General features: G+C 42.3%; 1 protein-coding gene across 1 annotated transcript in view; it reads right to left on the bottom strand.

Annotated features, from left to right (window-relative positions):
* Positions 1-9,764: 9,764 nt before the first annotated feature.
* RIMKLA (ribosomal modification protein rimK like family member A) overlaps positions 9,765-16,434 on the bottom strand; it is a 33,450-nt gene continuing 26,780 nt past the window's right edge. Inside the window, exons 4-5 of the mRNA XM_003415535.4 lie at positions 14,190-14,393; positions 9,765-10,703 (exon numbers count right to left, since the gene is read on the bottom strand). Of these exons, the coding sequence (XP_003415583.2) occupies positions 10,213-10,703; positions 14,190-14,393 (695 nt within the window). The 3' untranslated portion in view covers positions 9,765-10,212. The remainder of the gene's footprint in view (positions 10,704-14,189; positions 14,394-16,434) is intronic.

Below are 16,434 nucleotides of genomic sequence, written 5' to 3'. Positions count from 1 at the left end.
ATTAGAAAGTGATGAGTTTTTAGTATTACCTTTCTTTTTAATATATTTGACTTAATTATACATTTATATATTTTAATTTTTTAATGATGGCTGTGTTTAACAACTAACTTGTAAAATTCCTGAAAATTTGACAATCAGCTCTCATGGGCTGGTACAAGCCAGCTCCAACACACCACTGGAGCTCTGGGGACATTTACTGGTTCTGCAGAGTGATTAAGGGCCCCAGCTCTCCCCTTTATAGGATATCAGTGTTCTTTCTAAATAGGAGATTCTGGGAGCTCCACTTGGGACAGGCCCACAACAGCAGAATTGTAGCTGCTTTATTGGCTAGTTTCCCACCTGATCTCAAAGATGTCATTCCTGCCAAGTCCAGATGGTGCTGCCAACTTACCAGTGTTCCCCCCACAGACCCTTGGGCTTCTGCACTCCCCTCAAGCCTCTGTTTGACAGGTTTAATTCAAGTCCCTAGCACCTCCTCCCTCCATTTGATGCAAAGCCAATAAACCTAAGACAGGAAGAGCCCCCAAAAAACAGGGGCTAAATTATCCAAGATCAGGCTGCTCACCAGCCTTTTGGACTCTCAGTTGTCTGAGGCAGTCTTTCCTCCAGAATGTTTCTAAGTCAGATGCATCCCCTATATCTTACTTAGGTATCTAGTGCTTCTGTAACAGAAATATCACAAGTGGATGGCTTTAATAGAGAGAAATTTATTCTCTCAGTTTAGGAGGCTAGAAGTCCAAATTCAGAACACCAGCTCCAGAAGAAGGCTTTCTCTCTCTGTCTGCTGTGGAAGAAGGTCCTTGTCATCAATCTTCCCCTGGTCTAGGAGCTTCTCAGTGCAAGGACCCTGAGTCCAAAGGATGGACTCTGCTTCCGGCTCTGCTTTCATGAGGGCAGGAGGTCTCTTCAGCTTCTGCTTCCTGGTTCCTTGGCCTCTCGGCCCCTCAGGCTTTGCCGCTTGCATCTGCCCTGCTGCAGCAAGTGTATCAAAGCTTTTTCGCTCTACTGATAACTGCTTGGAGGCACCCCACTCCGTGATTAAACTTCGGCCAGAAGGCACTCAGCTCTCTCGCTCCATGGGTTGGCAAACCTAGCTCCACCAATGAGTGCCCGAAGGCACCCCACTGTGCTAGGAAGCCTCCTGCCCGAAGGCACTGAACTCTCTTGCACTGTGGGTTGGCTCCAGCACCGTCTTGAGCTGGTCTCCTGGTTCTGCTGCTGCCATTTGTCTGCTGCTGCTTTTCACCGTCTGCACCATCTCCAGTGTAACAGCTCTCCTCACTTCCTTCTGAGTCCTCATTAGAATTGTCTTTGATGTACATAATTCCACCAATAGGCTCTTCAAGGCAATCTAGCCTTTTACTATTAGGCACTTTAAAACTCTTCCAGCCTGTACCCATTCATGGTTTCTAAACCATTTCTACATTTCAGGTGTCTGTTAGAGCAGCACCTCACTCCCAGTACCAAATTCTGCCTTAGTTATCTAGTGCTGCTATAACAGAAATACCACAAGTGGATGACTTTAATGAAGAGGAATTTATTCTGTCACAATCTAGGAGGCTAGAAGTCCGAATTCAGGGTGCCAGCTCCAGGGGAAAGCTTTCTCTCTCTGTCAGCTCTGGGGGAAGGTCCTTGTCATCAATCTTCCCCTATCTAGGAGCTTCTCAGTGCAGGGACCCCAGTTCCAAAGGATGCACTCCCCTCCTGGTTCTTCATTCTTGGTGGTATGAGGTCCCTGTGCTGAAAAGCTCCTAAACAAGGAAAGATTGATGACAAGGACCTTCCCCCAGAGCTGACAGAGAAAGTCTTCCCTTGGAGCTGGCACCCTGAATTTGGACTTCTAGCCTCCTAGACTGTGAGAGAATAAATTTCGCTTCATTAAAGACATCCACTTGTGGTATTTCTGTTATAGGCCGGACTAGATAACTAAGACACTTACACTACAGCATCTTAGAATCTCAGGGATGGACAGGCCCTTCCGATCATCAAGCTCTAGCCACAGCATGCTTGAGCAGCCACCAGCCCTACCCGGGCAATTATTTTTCCCAGCTGAAAAGCAGCTGCCTGTCTGCTTTTGTCCCTTGGTACTGAGCCATGATCACAGGAAGAGCTGATTGTGATTGCTGACAGTGAAGGAAGCAAAAGGAAAGGAAGCAGCTGAAAGCCAGACATGTGTTTGAGTGCTTCACATTCAAGATTGTGTATATTTATCTCATTTATAGGTAAAGAAACTAAGGTAGCAAGACTAAGTGAATTTCTCTAGGTCACATAAATTATATGTTATCTGAGTCAGGATTTGAACCAAGTGTGACTCAAACTGGTGCCATTTACATTAATGCATGGTGCCTTCCCAAGGTGTGACCCTGACAGCTAGTGGTAAACATGAGGTTGTTGTCATATCTGGCTAGTGCACTGAACTGAAAAAACTGGAGCCATTGCCTTCGTGTCAACTAATGTAGGAGGAGGGAAACATGTATCATCTTAAGAGATGACACCCGAATTGCTCATGAGGAGGCACCCATATTCATTTAAGAAAATGCCTATACTAAGCCACCTATGCCTATGGTTGTTCTTGTTAGGTGCCATCGAGTCGGTTCCAACTCGTAGTGACCCTATGCACAACAGAACAAAAACACTGCCCAGTCCTGAGCCATCCTCACAATTGTTGCTATGCTTGAGCCCATTGCTGCAGCCACTGTGTCAATCCACCTCATTGAGGGTCTTCCTCTTTTTCACTGACCCTCTACTTTACCAAGTATCATGTCCTTCTCCGGGGACTGATCCCTCCTGACAACATGTCCAAAGTATGTGAGAGTCAGTCTTGCCATCCTTGCTTCCAAGGAGCACTCTGGTTGTATTTCCTCCAAGACGGATTTGTTTGTTCTTTTGGCAGTCCATGGTATATTCAGAATTCTTCACCAACAACACAATTCAAAGGTGTCAATTCTTTTTCAGTCTTCCTTATTCATTGTTCAGCTTTCACATGCATATGAAGCGATTGAAAACACTATGGCTTGAGTCTGGTGCACCGTAGTCCTCAAGGTGACATCTTTGCTTTTTAACACTTTAAAGAGATCTCTTGCAGCCGATTTGCCCAATGCAATGTGTCTTTTGATTTCTTGACTTCTGCTTCCATGGGTGTTGATTATGGATCCAAGTCAAATGAAATCCTTGACAACCTCAATCCTTTCTCCGCTTATCATGATATTGCTTATTGGTCCAGTTGTGAGGATTTTTGTTTTATGTTGAGGTATAATCCATACTGAAAGCTGTGGTCCTTGATCTTCATCAGTAAGTGCTTCAAGTCCTCTTCACTTTCAGCAAGCAAGGTTGTGTCATCTGCATAACGCAGGTTGTTAATTAGTCTTCCTCCAGTCCTCATGACCTGTTCTTCATATAGTCTAGCTTCTTGAACTATTTGCTCAGCATACAGGTTGAATAGGTGTGGTGGTGAAAGGATACAACCCTGACGCACACCTTCCTGACTTTAAGCCATGCAGTATCCCCTTGTTCTGTTCGAACAACTGCTTCTTGATCCATGTAGATTCCTCATGAGCATAATTAAGTGTTCTGGAATTCCCATTCTTTGCGATGTTATCCATAATTTGTTATGATCCACACAGTCGAATGCCTTAGCATAGTCAATAAAACACAGGTAAACATCTTCCTGGTATTCTCTGCTTTCAGCCAGGATCCATCTGACATCAGCAATGATATCCATGGTTCTACATCCTCTTCTAAATCCAGCTTCAACTTCTGGCAGTTCTCTGTTGATATACTGCTGCAGCCACTTTTGAATGATCTTGAGCAAAATTTTGCTTGCATGTGATATCAATGATATTGTTCAACAATTTCTGCATTCGGTTGCATCACGTTTCTTGAGAATAGGCATAAATATGGATCTCTTCCAGTCTGTTGGCCAGGTAGCTGTCTTCCAAATTTCCTGGCATAGATGATTGAACACTTACAGTGCTGCATCCATTTGTTGAAACACCTCAATTGGTATTCTTTCAATTCCTGGAGTCTTGTTTTTCTCCAAAGCCTTCACCAATTCAGATGCCTATGGTAGAAGGTAAAATTTTGAGGGCAGCGGTGTTGGGAGGAATCAAATTAAGAAAAAGAATATCTATACTGCTGTACATGAGGATGATAATGGATTTGGTTTGTTCCAAAGAAGGGAGGCAGGAACCACATGGGGTGGAAAGTGAGTGAAGATTCCTCTGTAGTGTGTCAGGACATTTTATGAATGGGGATGCCATGTTTGCACTGCTGGAGTGTCTTCTGTTTCCTCCCACGTCATTGAAACACACACACAGACACTGTCTCATTTGAATTTTGGTGTTTGTGGAAGTGGGGGAGGGAGCTAAGCTTCATGTCTCAGCTGATGCAGCGATGGGCTGAGACAACACTTGTTAAAAATGAAGTAACACGTCTAGAGTCAGCAGTGACTGCGAAAGTAATAAGTGGCTTGGAAATCACAGAAATCCAAAAGTTCTGAACCAGAGCCCAAAGTTATCAGACCTGTCTAGATCTCAAGGTATAGAGTCCTTAGCTGACATATAGGCTACAATAGGGAAGACTGTGCCTAGTGGCTGGCTGCAAGGGGAACTCACTGAGAAACTGGAAGTGGGAGGAAACCTTTGACCTTGATGCTGATTGCAAGTGGAACATGCATGTCAAACAGGATTCCCCCTCAGATGTGTCTGATGGGAGAAGTTTGGGAACTTCAAATCCTTGGCCTCCAAGACATTCTGCAGTGAGGGAACATCAGCCAAACTGGGACTGGAGAGGCCTTCAGTCAGCTTGGCATGGGCCTTCTCCCTCACCTTCCATCACTAAGGACGTGGGATAGGGCTAACTAGTTCTGGTGGTCTAAAGAGGGCATGGGCAAAGCCAGCTTGTGCCATGGAAATTTCATCTGTGCTTTCGGGGGTCTCACTGAAAGCCACCCAAGACCTGAACCCTTCACAGTTGTTGGCACATTCACACCAGGTAGATCCAGAATAGAGGCGGAAGGGAATGGGCAGAGGATGCCAGCAACTGCTAGAATCTGTGGAAGAATAGCACCACCCCTGGCAGTATGCTAAACTGGATAGGGAGTCAAATTGCCTGGGTTCAAGTCCCAGCCTTGCTGCTGACTAGCTAAGTGACTTTGGCCTCTAGGACTTATATTCCCCATCTGTAAAATGAAGAATTTAACTAATTTCCAAAGTGGTGATATTCTTCTGTAGGCCCAAATATGGCACCATAGATAACTTTCTCATTGTTGCCTCAGAGCCCCAGTGAACATGACATGGCAGAGTGAGGTTACCAAATGGGGTTGGGATGCCACCACAGAGCCCCAAACAGTGCTGCACATCAGCATGGGAAGTGCACCTGGAGAAGAAAATTGACAGGCTTGAAGGAAGACAGCCCTCATTCTCAGCTGTATGGGTTTGAAGGGCGGCTGCAGAGTCTAGCCATAGATTTGAAATGGAAGCATAATCTATTTCTAGAAAAAGATTAAAATATATATATCAGGGAGGGATGGTTTTCCAGGTTAAAAAATAAATAAATAAAGCAAGGGTCTGTACTGATCTTGAGTCTCAGAGAAAATGAAAAACAGCACCAAGTTTTCTATTAGGCTACCGCCCCAGATTGAAGAACACTAATTTGACTGTGACCAAGATGGCTGTTGTCAGAGGCCCTTCCCAAAGCATTTGCATAGACTGACAGCAAACAGCAGCTTCACCTCCCGGAGCAGAGGAAAGTATTAAGCTGACACAACTTGTCTGGCTATGGATCCACTGTCCAACCTGGCTCCTTAAACTCACTACAGAGAGCTATGGCTTCGGGCTTACCTGAGCATGATATTCTGGCCCATGACCTTCTGGAGACTCAGCAGTTAGTTGGGCAATCCTGGAACTCCCAGCACAGCTGCTTCAATCTTCCCCTAATTTACACTCAATGTTCTCAAGATGAGAATTTGTCAGGACTTAAAAAAAGGAATGAGGCATACCTCTCCCACTTCTCCAGGGTGGGGGGTGGAATCCATGCATCCCAGTATCGTTATACAGAATATAGCATTAATGGCCCTTAACTATAATCAATAGGCATTCATGATTCTTTCACTGAAACAACCCACAGAAGACATTTCTTCCTCCTTGCCACTAGAATGCCAAATGATTCCAATTTCTTATTTCTTCCACTGAAATGTCACAAAACTATCTCAGGCCTTTCCTCTTCCCTTTCTTCCTTGTCCCACCCCCAGTTGTCATGCAATCCCCTCAGCGAGGAGCAATGAGTCTGCAAATGTGACACCAATGGATTATAGTCCACTTACACAATGACACCTGTGAGAGCCAGAACTAAATGGGATGCAAGTTTTCCGCCTTTGACAGGGTCCAGTCTTAACCACTTTCTATCACTTGTTTGAGTGGAAAATATTTTTTTCGTTATCAGATTTCTACCTTACACAGGTTATGGCTTTCATAGGTTTTACTGTATTGCTTATCAGATCCTAAAGCCCCAAAGCCCCAAATCCATATTCTGGCACTTCCATAGCCCCTAGCAATTGGACAGATAGCAGGAAGACATTTTTTCCAAGTGCAGAATCAGATATATATTCATAGTGACTAAATATTTTTGACCAGTTTTGACCAGTTTCAAAATGCAACCACCAGATAGTGGGAGACCATATTGAGACACTGCAATCTATGTTACATAAGGAAGACTTTGTTAGTTGGCATAGGAGAATCAAGGGTTTCAGGTTATATATATATATATATATACATGATACATCCAAAGGCTGTTTGAATACATGAACGGCCTTACTCCTTTCAGGTCTTAAGCTTCCCTGGCTGGGATTAAGGCCTCTTAAAAGCTGCATTCCTTTTTCAGGGCCCCTTCTACTGTTTAGTATATTTATGCCAAGGATTCATGGCCTCATTCTTTCTTAACTCTCTCAAAGGAGAGGTGATGGGAAACTTATAATAGATGCAAGAGGTCTTCTGCTACTGCTTCTCACATAATACAGTCTCATTTATTAACACATTTCACCCTTAAAGCACTCCCAAGAGGCAACTACCCGCTGTTACCAGCTGCTGTTGAGTCAATTGTAACTCAAGGCGACCCCATATGTGTCAGAGTAGAACTGTGCTCCATAGGGTTTTCAATAGCTAACTTTTGAAGTTATATCACCAGGCCTTTCTTTGTAGGCACCTCTGGGTGGTCTCGAACCTCCAACCTCTTGGTTTGCAGTTGACCACATTAACTGTGTGCATCGCCTGGGGACTCTCTACCTGAAGAATGGAAAAATAGAGGCACAGGGACCACATGATTTGTACAAGGTCAATCAGCTATTTAGGGAGACAGCCAGAATTAATACGGGGCTAACTCTGTACCCCATGTCTTTCCAGTAGACTTTATGGGCAGCTGTGACAAGCATGGCTCAGCCACCTGACTAAGGGTCACTGGGCCCATGGCCAGATTGTAGCATGGAAAATCCTGGAGGGAGGCTATGATCCAGCTTTTATCAGCTTTCTCTGCTTCTAGACAGGGCTAGGTTTCAGGCAATGATGCCAATGACTACAGATGTCACTAGCAGCTGGAAAATGGGCCCCCTCTGCCAAAGGAATCTGGAAGCACTCTCTAGCTTCTCTGTTCAGGATGGAGACCTGCTAGCATCCTTTTAGATAAAGAGGGGGGACTGGGCTTACACTAAACAGTGGGAGTGAGTGAATGCAGCTTCCAGAGGTCATCACTTTGTTCAGATGTTTAGGTACAAAGCATCTGGCCAAGTTCAGTGAGAGCAGACCCAAACTTATCCTTCTCCTAAACCCACCCTAAGTGGTAAAGATAAGGTATGTCTTAACCTATATAAAAGTAAAGTATTATAATTTTTCAACTGTATAAGACACATTACTAGAGTTACAGCTCAGTGACATGCACCCTATGTTGGACTCCATTTAAACTATGACTGTGTAGCATGACATTTCCTTGCATGTATCAAACATTTTTCAGTTACACAACTGCTACTTGGTGAGGTTGGTTTTAGCCACAATATTTTAAAAAGCCAAGTTCTATTTAAATGTGTTGTGGAAAAATGTAATACACCCTCTCCTCAATAATTGAGATGGTTTGGTTCCAAAGACCAGATCGTTATGTGAAATTGGTGTTATGCAAAAATGGAGGAAGACCACATCAGATCACAAAATGGTAGATGACTACATCATTACATAACTGCCAGATTGCATCATTACATAACTGCCAGATTACATCATTACATAACTGCCAAACCACTGAGAATCATGCCAGCCAATCTGACACATAATCTTAACCATCAAAGCCAGCGTTACTCTCGCCTCGGTTGTTTGTTACTGCCAGACATACATCATTAATGTGCAAAAGTCTGATAGTAGTTTTTTACTATTGCACAAATGCAAAATGTCAGATAACAAAATAGTTGATAAGTGAGAAGGTGTAGTTTGATTTATACACATTTCACATTTACAGCAGTGTAAGTACAAGACGTGACTGTGAAATAGTGTACAAGAATTTATATACCCAAATCATTGTTGTTGCCTTCAAAACAGTCACCTTGAGAAGACGTGTGTTTATTCCAGTGAAGCTAACCTTACTCAGAACATTTCTAGAACCCTCTCTGAAAACTGTCCACTTGTAAGCTTCCTCAATGTTAGCAAATCTTTGTCCTTTAAAGGCAGGTTTATTTTTTGAGGGATGAACTGAAAAAAGCAAAAACAAAAAACAGCCAAAGAGTTATTAGGAAATAAGTCTAATAAACAAAATGCATGATGAACCTTGGGACTACTTCTGGTGACAGGGAGCAAGTGTTAAAAAACAATGTCTGACTATAAAGTTGCAAGACCTCTTCCCTTGCATGGCTTCAAAGATAACACCAAAGAGGAGTTCTAAATGTTCCTGGTACATGCAACATCACAGTTCAATGATGGTAACTCTTGAATGCATATGTTTTGATGTATTTGGTTAAAAAGGTAACCTTGCTCATTTACAGTCATACTTTGTATAAGCAGAAATGGAAAACACCATTTCCATGAATTTTCCCAAGGGGAAGGATCATCATCTACTGCTTGAAGAGTTAAAATGAAAAGCACTTGGCTCATATCTACATTAGCCCCCCAGAATGTGCAATGAGTAATTCCTGATACCTGAGTCTCCCCGGGTTGGAAAAGTGGGTAAGGACAGGTCTCTGGAGCCTGGATAAGACTAGACTGTCAGGGGGATTGGAGTGTGTTTCCAATGGCTCTATCTACCAACACAAACTCATACAATAAAACCTACTACTGGTAAGTAGTACACAAAATTTCAGTACGGGGGGAAGAACAATTATCTTCCAGTAGCTTTCTATGAGTCCATTGAAAAGAAAGTTCATGGGGTTAGATTCTAGTACACGCTTAAGAAATAAAGTGTGGCCACTAGCTCACTGGAGTGCATTTCCAGCTGAGGCCAAAGGCAGCAAAGGTGCAAGAGCTGCAAGGGCTGGCATTAGTTGAAGCAGGGTCTACAAATCAGGAGTGGGAAAAAGCAATTTGTAGAAATCTTCGTTTACAAAGTAGGACATTTGCTAACCAGTGATATTCAATCTCACTTCTACAAAGTGCTTCATTGAAAATGCTAATGAGGAAGCTCCCTAAAACACCAAATCCTGAGTATCATAGAAATATGGTCAAGAGAGTGATTGATGGGGAGCAGAGACTGATCTTCTTATTGTGTTTGAATTGTACATTCTCCAAGCATCACACACACACTTAGTGAAGAGAAGGTTACTGCAGTCACACTCCGCCTCTTCTGCACATGCCTCCATCTTGTGGTTGCATTAAGAGTACAGGATTTCTAGGAGCCATTCTGAGTTAATGGGCTCTTTTTTACTGCTAAAAGCCAGAGCAGCAACCAGAGTCAGCGCCTGAAAGTCAGCTGCAATATCCAAGGGCTTGCAGCAGACATTGGTCTCAAATGGATGAGTCGGGATGTTGTTTTTGGTGAGTGTTTTTATATTAGTCTTTGTAAAAAACACAGAGCTAGGCCATTTGCTTAAATCATCATTAGAAAGAATGCTGAGTGCCCAGATGGGATTTCTAGTTTCTGTGCAAATGAAATCACATTAGTCCAGATTTTATTCACTCACAACTACTAGGGAAGCAGTAGGATTTGGCTTAAATGCTGCCAAAAAAAAAAAAAAAAAAAAGCAGGAATTCACTTAAGTTTTAATTCGGAAGCAATCCTGTTGTTAATGTTGTAGCTGGGTTCGGGCAGCATGGGGGATGGGGCCCCCATTGTGCTTGCTGAGGGATCTCGGATCTCTCCCAGTTCAGGCTCACTCTCACTAGAGGTAGACCCATTGTTGATGGTGTAGACACTTTCTGGAACTCCCTGAGCTGAAGCACAGCCATCTGGCTCCTTCTTCTCCCTGGGACTAGACAGTCCTGGGAGAAGGGCCATCTTCCCAGTCTGCCTATTTGGCAGCAACGACATGGTGTAGTCTGCAATGATCCCACCCACATCTAAGTTGCATGCCTTGTCGAATGCTAGGAAACCAACATTGGCATTTGCTTCACACACCACAAAGGAGCCATCATCCATGATGAGGAGATCAATACCACAGAAGTCCATGCCCAGGATGTTGGACACTTGAATAGCCAACTGCTTGCCTTGTTCCGTCAGCGGGCACATGACACCCACACCACCTGCGGGGAAAGCACAGTGACATGACAGTGACAAACAATCCTGACTAAAGAGTCAAATGACTCTTCAAATAAGAGTTGGGAGAATGCTGATGGGGGGAAGTGAGAAAGGCATTTTCCATAAAAGGTCCAGGTACAGATCTGGACACCCTTTGGGAAAATAATATGGTCACCTCGTATCAGGAGTCTTAAAAGCATTTATCCTATCACAGGGAGAGCAACTAGGGTCACGTAACAATGTGTGTATAGGTTTTTGTATGAGAAGCTGACTTGAATTGTGAACTTTCACTAAAAGCACAATTTAAAACAAAAGAGAAAAAAAGCATTTACCCTTTGACCCAGTCATCGCACCACAAGGTTATCAATCCTAAAGAAGTAATCTTATGGACAGAAAAAAAGCTTTATACACAAATATGTTGACTGCAATGTTATTCAAAATATTGAAAAATCGTAGTGCCTGGTAGATAGTAAGTGCTCAATAAATATTTGTTGAATGAAAATTATAAGTAATCTAAATGTCTGGCAATAGAGGAAAACAGAATACAATCAGAAATAATAATGCTCATAGAGAGTTTATAATCTCATGGGAAAATATTTAGAAGGATTAAAGACTGTATAGTATGACCATAACTATGAAAAATGATCAGAAAAAAATACTGGAAAGAATGATACCAAAATATTAACAGTACTTATCTCCAGATGGTGAGATTTATGATAAATATCTTTTTTTATTTGACATTTCCATATTTTTCAAATTTTCTGCATTGTGAATATATTCCTTTTATAATTATAAAAAATAAAATTATTTCTTAAGAAGAGAGAGATAGGTTTGTGAGACAAAAATCTGTCTCAAGGAGAAAGAAATCGACTGCCCTTACTTGCTAAAAAGCTTTGACCTCAGACTGAATTGTTTCTCTTTAGCCCCCTGGAAAGACTTAAGACTTGTATTCTCAGGTCTGATAACTATTAAACCACCTATTAAATTATGTAAGGAAAAGGCTATAAAACAGTTTTAAAACAGCTCACCAAGATAAGCAGCATGGATATAGTAAAATGCAGTTACTAGATGAAGAATGGATTTTGTCAGGTGATTAAAAAAGGCAAAATTGTAACACATAAGATTTAATACTATGGCATTACACATGATTATCATGAAAAATAAATGAGACTCACAATAGCCAAAAGGTGGAAACAACTGAAATATCTGTGAAAAATGAATGGATAAACAAAATGTGCTATATACATACAGTGGAATATTACTCAGCCATAAAGAGAAATGAATTCCTGATGCATGCCACAACATGGATGAACCTTGAAAACATCAGGCTGAGCGAAATAAGTCAGTCCCAAAAGGACAAATACTGTATGATCTCACTTATATGAAGTAAACAAATATACTGCTACTCTTGTTATTTGCTGTCAAGTCAGTTCTGACTCATGGCAACCCTGTGTGTGCAGAGTAGAACTGCCCCCTAGGGTTTTCAAGGCTGTAACCTTTCAGAAGATCTCCAGGCCTGTCTTCCAAGCTGCTTCTGCGTAGGATTGAACTGCAAACCTTTCAGCCAGTAGTCAAGTGCTTAACTGTTTGTGTCACCCAGGGACTCCTAAGCAAATATATATAAACCAAAAATTAATATTGGTTTGCAGGGGTGGGTGGAGCCCTGGTGGCCCAGGGTTGAAACACTCAGCTGCTAACAGAAAGGTCTGGGGTTAGAACCCACCAGCTACTCCTCAGGAGAAGGATATGGCAGTCTGCCTCTGTAAAGATTTACAGCCTTGGAAACCCTTAGGGCAGTTCTACTTTCTCCTATAGGGTTGCTATAGTGAGAATCGACTAGATGGCAGTGAGGTTTTTTTGACCAGGGGTGGGAGGGAGGAGGAAGGGGGAGTTTTTGCTTAGGGGGCAGTGAGTTCATGTTAATGGTGGTGAAATAATTTGGAAAAATCGAGAATGGTTGCATAACTTGAAGAAATGTGATCACTAAACTATACATGTACAAACTGTTAATTGGTGAATGTTTTGCTGTGTATATTTTCACCACAATCATAATAAAAAAGAAATTTTAAAACATTAAATAAGATAACATGTAATATGATTAGCACTGGGTCAACCTGAATCCACACCAAATAGTATAAAAATATTTTACAATGATCTGTTTACACATCTTCTTTACTAGACCATAAGCTTTGTGAGGGCAAGGACACTCTCATTAATCTCTGTTGTTGTTAGCTGCTGTTGAGTCAACTCCTACTTACGGCAACCCACGTAGGCAGAGTAGAACTGCTCCATAGGGTTTTCAGGTTGTGATCTTAGAAGGCGCCACTGGGTGTGTTTGACCATTTGCACCACCCAGGGACTCTCCATTAATCTCTACACGTCCATAATCTACCACAGTCTGCTCACGGCAACTGCTTAATGAATACTAATGAGAAAACGGCCAAGTCAGTGTCTCAGCCTCTTGGTAGTCACTGGACTGTGCACTCTTCTGGTTATTTAGAAAAAAATCCCATAGTTTTTTTTTTTTTCCATATTACAAACATATAAATTCATTTAATGAGGCTGACAACAACTTATTGTGATGGGGACAAGTATTTACCCCCATCCTAGGACATCTCCATTCTGCACACCGTGTATCAACCCTTATCAATGGATTAATGGGATGGGGTTATGCGTTAAACCAAAACAAACTGTAGCTTTCTAATAATATCTAATAACATAAAATAAAAACAAAAATTTCAATTAAATATAAAAGCCAAAGACTCTATTTCTCCTGCCACAGCCTCAGTTTGTTGTTGCTGTTAGCTGCCATTAAGTTGGCCCCCAACTCACTGAGACCCCATGTACAATAGGATCAGACCATTGTGATCCATAGCGTTTTTCATTGGCTGCTTTTTTCAGAAGTAGATTACCAGGCCTTTCTTCCTAATCCATCTTAGTCTGGAAGCTCCACTGAAAATTGTTCAGCATCATAGCAATATGCAAGCCTCCACTGACCGATGAGTCGTAGCTATGCTTGAGGTGCATAGGCCAGGAAACGAACCCAGGCCCCCTGTATGGAAGGCAAGATTCTTGCCTCAGCTATTGCAACAGCTTTCAAACTAACCTGCCTGCCTCCCATCTTATGCCTTCAATCCATCCTCTACACAGATGTCAGCTTTTCTTAAACACTGAACTTCATGTCCCTCCCTTGCTTAAACACAACTGCTAAATCCTAACACCTACAGAACAGGGTTCAAACCTCAGTGTCCTGACACCCCTGAGCTGACCTCTATCCCAGCACTTACACCACCTGTCCCCCTGCTGGACTGCTGCTGTGATAGAACAGAGCTCGTTTCTAATTCATTGCTGTGAACCTAGCGGAGGATGCCTAGCAGAGGGTCTGACAAGACAGAAGGGATCGATACACATTCACCAAATGGTCTAAACATCGTCATAAAAATCTCATAGCCTTTCATGACTAGCAAGTTGCCTCAGCTTTGATACTGTACCGAGAGAGCAGTTGCTCTGCATCCGTCCATCTGTGGAGCAGCGAAGCATAGAGCCTATCACTTGGCCTCCTACCACCACCACCCGGATATCTTTTCCATGTGATTCTTTCACATACTTCTGGAACAGGTAGGGCACATCATGGCGGATCAAATGGCAGATGTCTGAAAGGTGATGCTTATCTCTTGCAAGAAAAACTGCTTTCCCTTTAAGAAAGACAAAGAACAAGAAAAATCCTTAGAGAAGCCTCTGAACCCTGCCCTTGCCATCCTACCTTCCTGTCCTACAGAACATCCAATTCTTTCTGAACTTGCTTTGCTTTGGCCACTTCTATTTCTCCGACCTTAGGCTCTTGCATCTTATCAAATGACCAAAACCAAACCAAATCTGCTGCCGTCAAGTCGATTCCAGCTCATAGCAACCCTGTAGGACAGAGTAGAACTGCCCCATAAGGTTTCCAAGGAGCAGCTGGTGGATTTGAACTGCTGGCCTTTTGGTTAGCAGCTGAGCTCTTAACTGCTATGCCACCAGGACTCAAAACCTTATTTTCTCTTGATTTTCCTCAGCTCTTAATGACATTAGTCCTCACCCACAACCACCGCTCTATTTTCAAGATGAAATAATAATGTATTTTAGCAACACAGAATAGGGGCCAAAATACAATCCTAAGGACCTAGTCAGCTCAGTTCCAAAAATATTTAATTAGTATTTCCTAGGAACTGAAGACACTGATTAGGCAGGGTCCATTTCTAATTTATTTTTTTACCCTGGGCTTGGTGCACAGGCAGAAGTCAATGTTTACAGAATGTAATTAATTGAACATACTTTAGAGGAATTCCAAGTCTAGGTGGAGAGAGACCCAAAAAAGATAACTATAACACAGCATGACACAGCTTTAAAATACTGTGGGAGCTCAAAGGAGGGAGCCGCTGATAGACATCCTTCCTCATTTTAAACATAAGAAATTTCTTATTTGGAAAAGAAAAATAAATTGTTTCTTATAGAACTCCCCTCAAATGATATCAAGGAATTATGGTTAGAAGTCATAACCGTAAATCATAATTTCTGCTCCTGGAGAGGTTGGATAGGGCTCATAACATTTCTCCTGTCTTCACACAGAGTTTGGGTCTGAGCAGAATCTCTTGCGTCCTACCAACCTCAAAGTTTGTTGGGGATGGAAATTCACATTGTCTCTGATATACTATGAAAGGAATGGCAGGAGCAGAGAGCTAAAACGAATTTTGTAGCATAGGAATCATGTCAATGCTATTTTAAATAGGTAAAGGAACGCTTTAAAATCTTTAAAAAAAAAAAAAAGAAAAAAGAAATTTCTTATTTGGATACACTCATTAAATTCCTAAAGGAATGGTTTCTACTTCTATTGATCTGAGGAAAGCGTTGTTCTTGGTTCCAAACTCTTTATTTTCTGCTTGAATCACCTATGCTTTTATAATTATTTAGCATCTGCTTTCTATTTGCATATCAGTTAACAGACCTGAGCAGGGGTAGCTGATAGGTTTGCTCTGCAAATCTGACATGAGCAGCTCCAGTCTGAGCATTCCTTTTAGCAAATATGGAACAATGAGATGGTGTTCCTAAGTTTCATGTCACCACCTTAAAAGGAGTGGAACCATCTTAATAAAAAGAGTGATGGGTATCAGCCCCTAGTGGCATGTAAGATTGAAAAGTCTCGTTGAACCATGTCATTACCAGGGCTCCATCTTCCCTGAGATGGCTGGAACCTAGATACCTGATAAACCTGGAGCGGAAGCATAAGTGATGTGAAGATGTCCAAGTGGCAGGCAATAGAAGCTGTGTAGTTAAGTGGGCAATCAGTGTCTGGGAAGTTCAGCATGAGGAATAGTAAAGGCCCTAGCAAGTGGGCAAAATGCAGCATCAGTGTTCCGAGCCTCAATCAATGAGCAGAAGTGTGAGCAACTGGACAACTGGCACCAGGATCTTTGGCATCTGGCAACAGATGACTGGGATTCAGTTATAGGGAGTAGGGATCCTGTAGGTACTAGGTAGGATTTTTAGCAGAGATGGGAGGCAGAGATAGGGACTTGTTGCCTGGCACAGAGGTTCTAATTTGGGGCTTAGTCTAGGGTTAATAAAGGAGCTGGAGTTTTAAGGCAAGGGGAGAAAAAAACAGGGAAGGACATTAAGACCTGTTGATTATCTGCTATGTACCAAGCACTTTATGCATGTGAAAGCTGGACAATGAATAAGGAAGACCAAAAAAGAACA

The sequence above is a fragment of the Loxodonta africana genome, chromosome 3 (assembly GCF_030014295.1).
Source record: "Loxodonta africana isolate mLoxAfr1 chromosome 3, mLoxAfr1.hap2, whole genome shotgun sequence".
NCBI classification, from domain to species: domain Eukaryota; kingdom Metazoa; phylum Chordata; class Mammalia; order Proboscidea; family Elephantidae; genus Loxodonta; species Loxodonta africana.
Note: the sequence above shows the minus strand (reverse complement) of the source record. Positions and strands in the feature narration are given on the sequence as shown.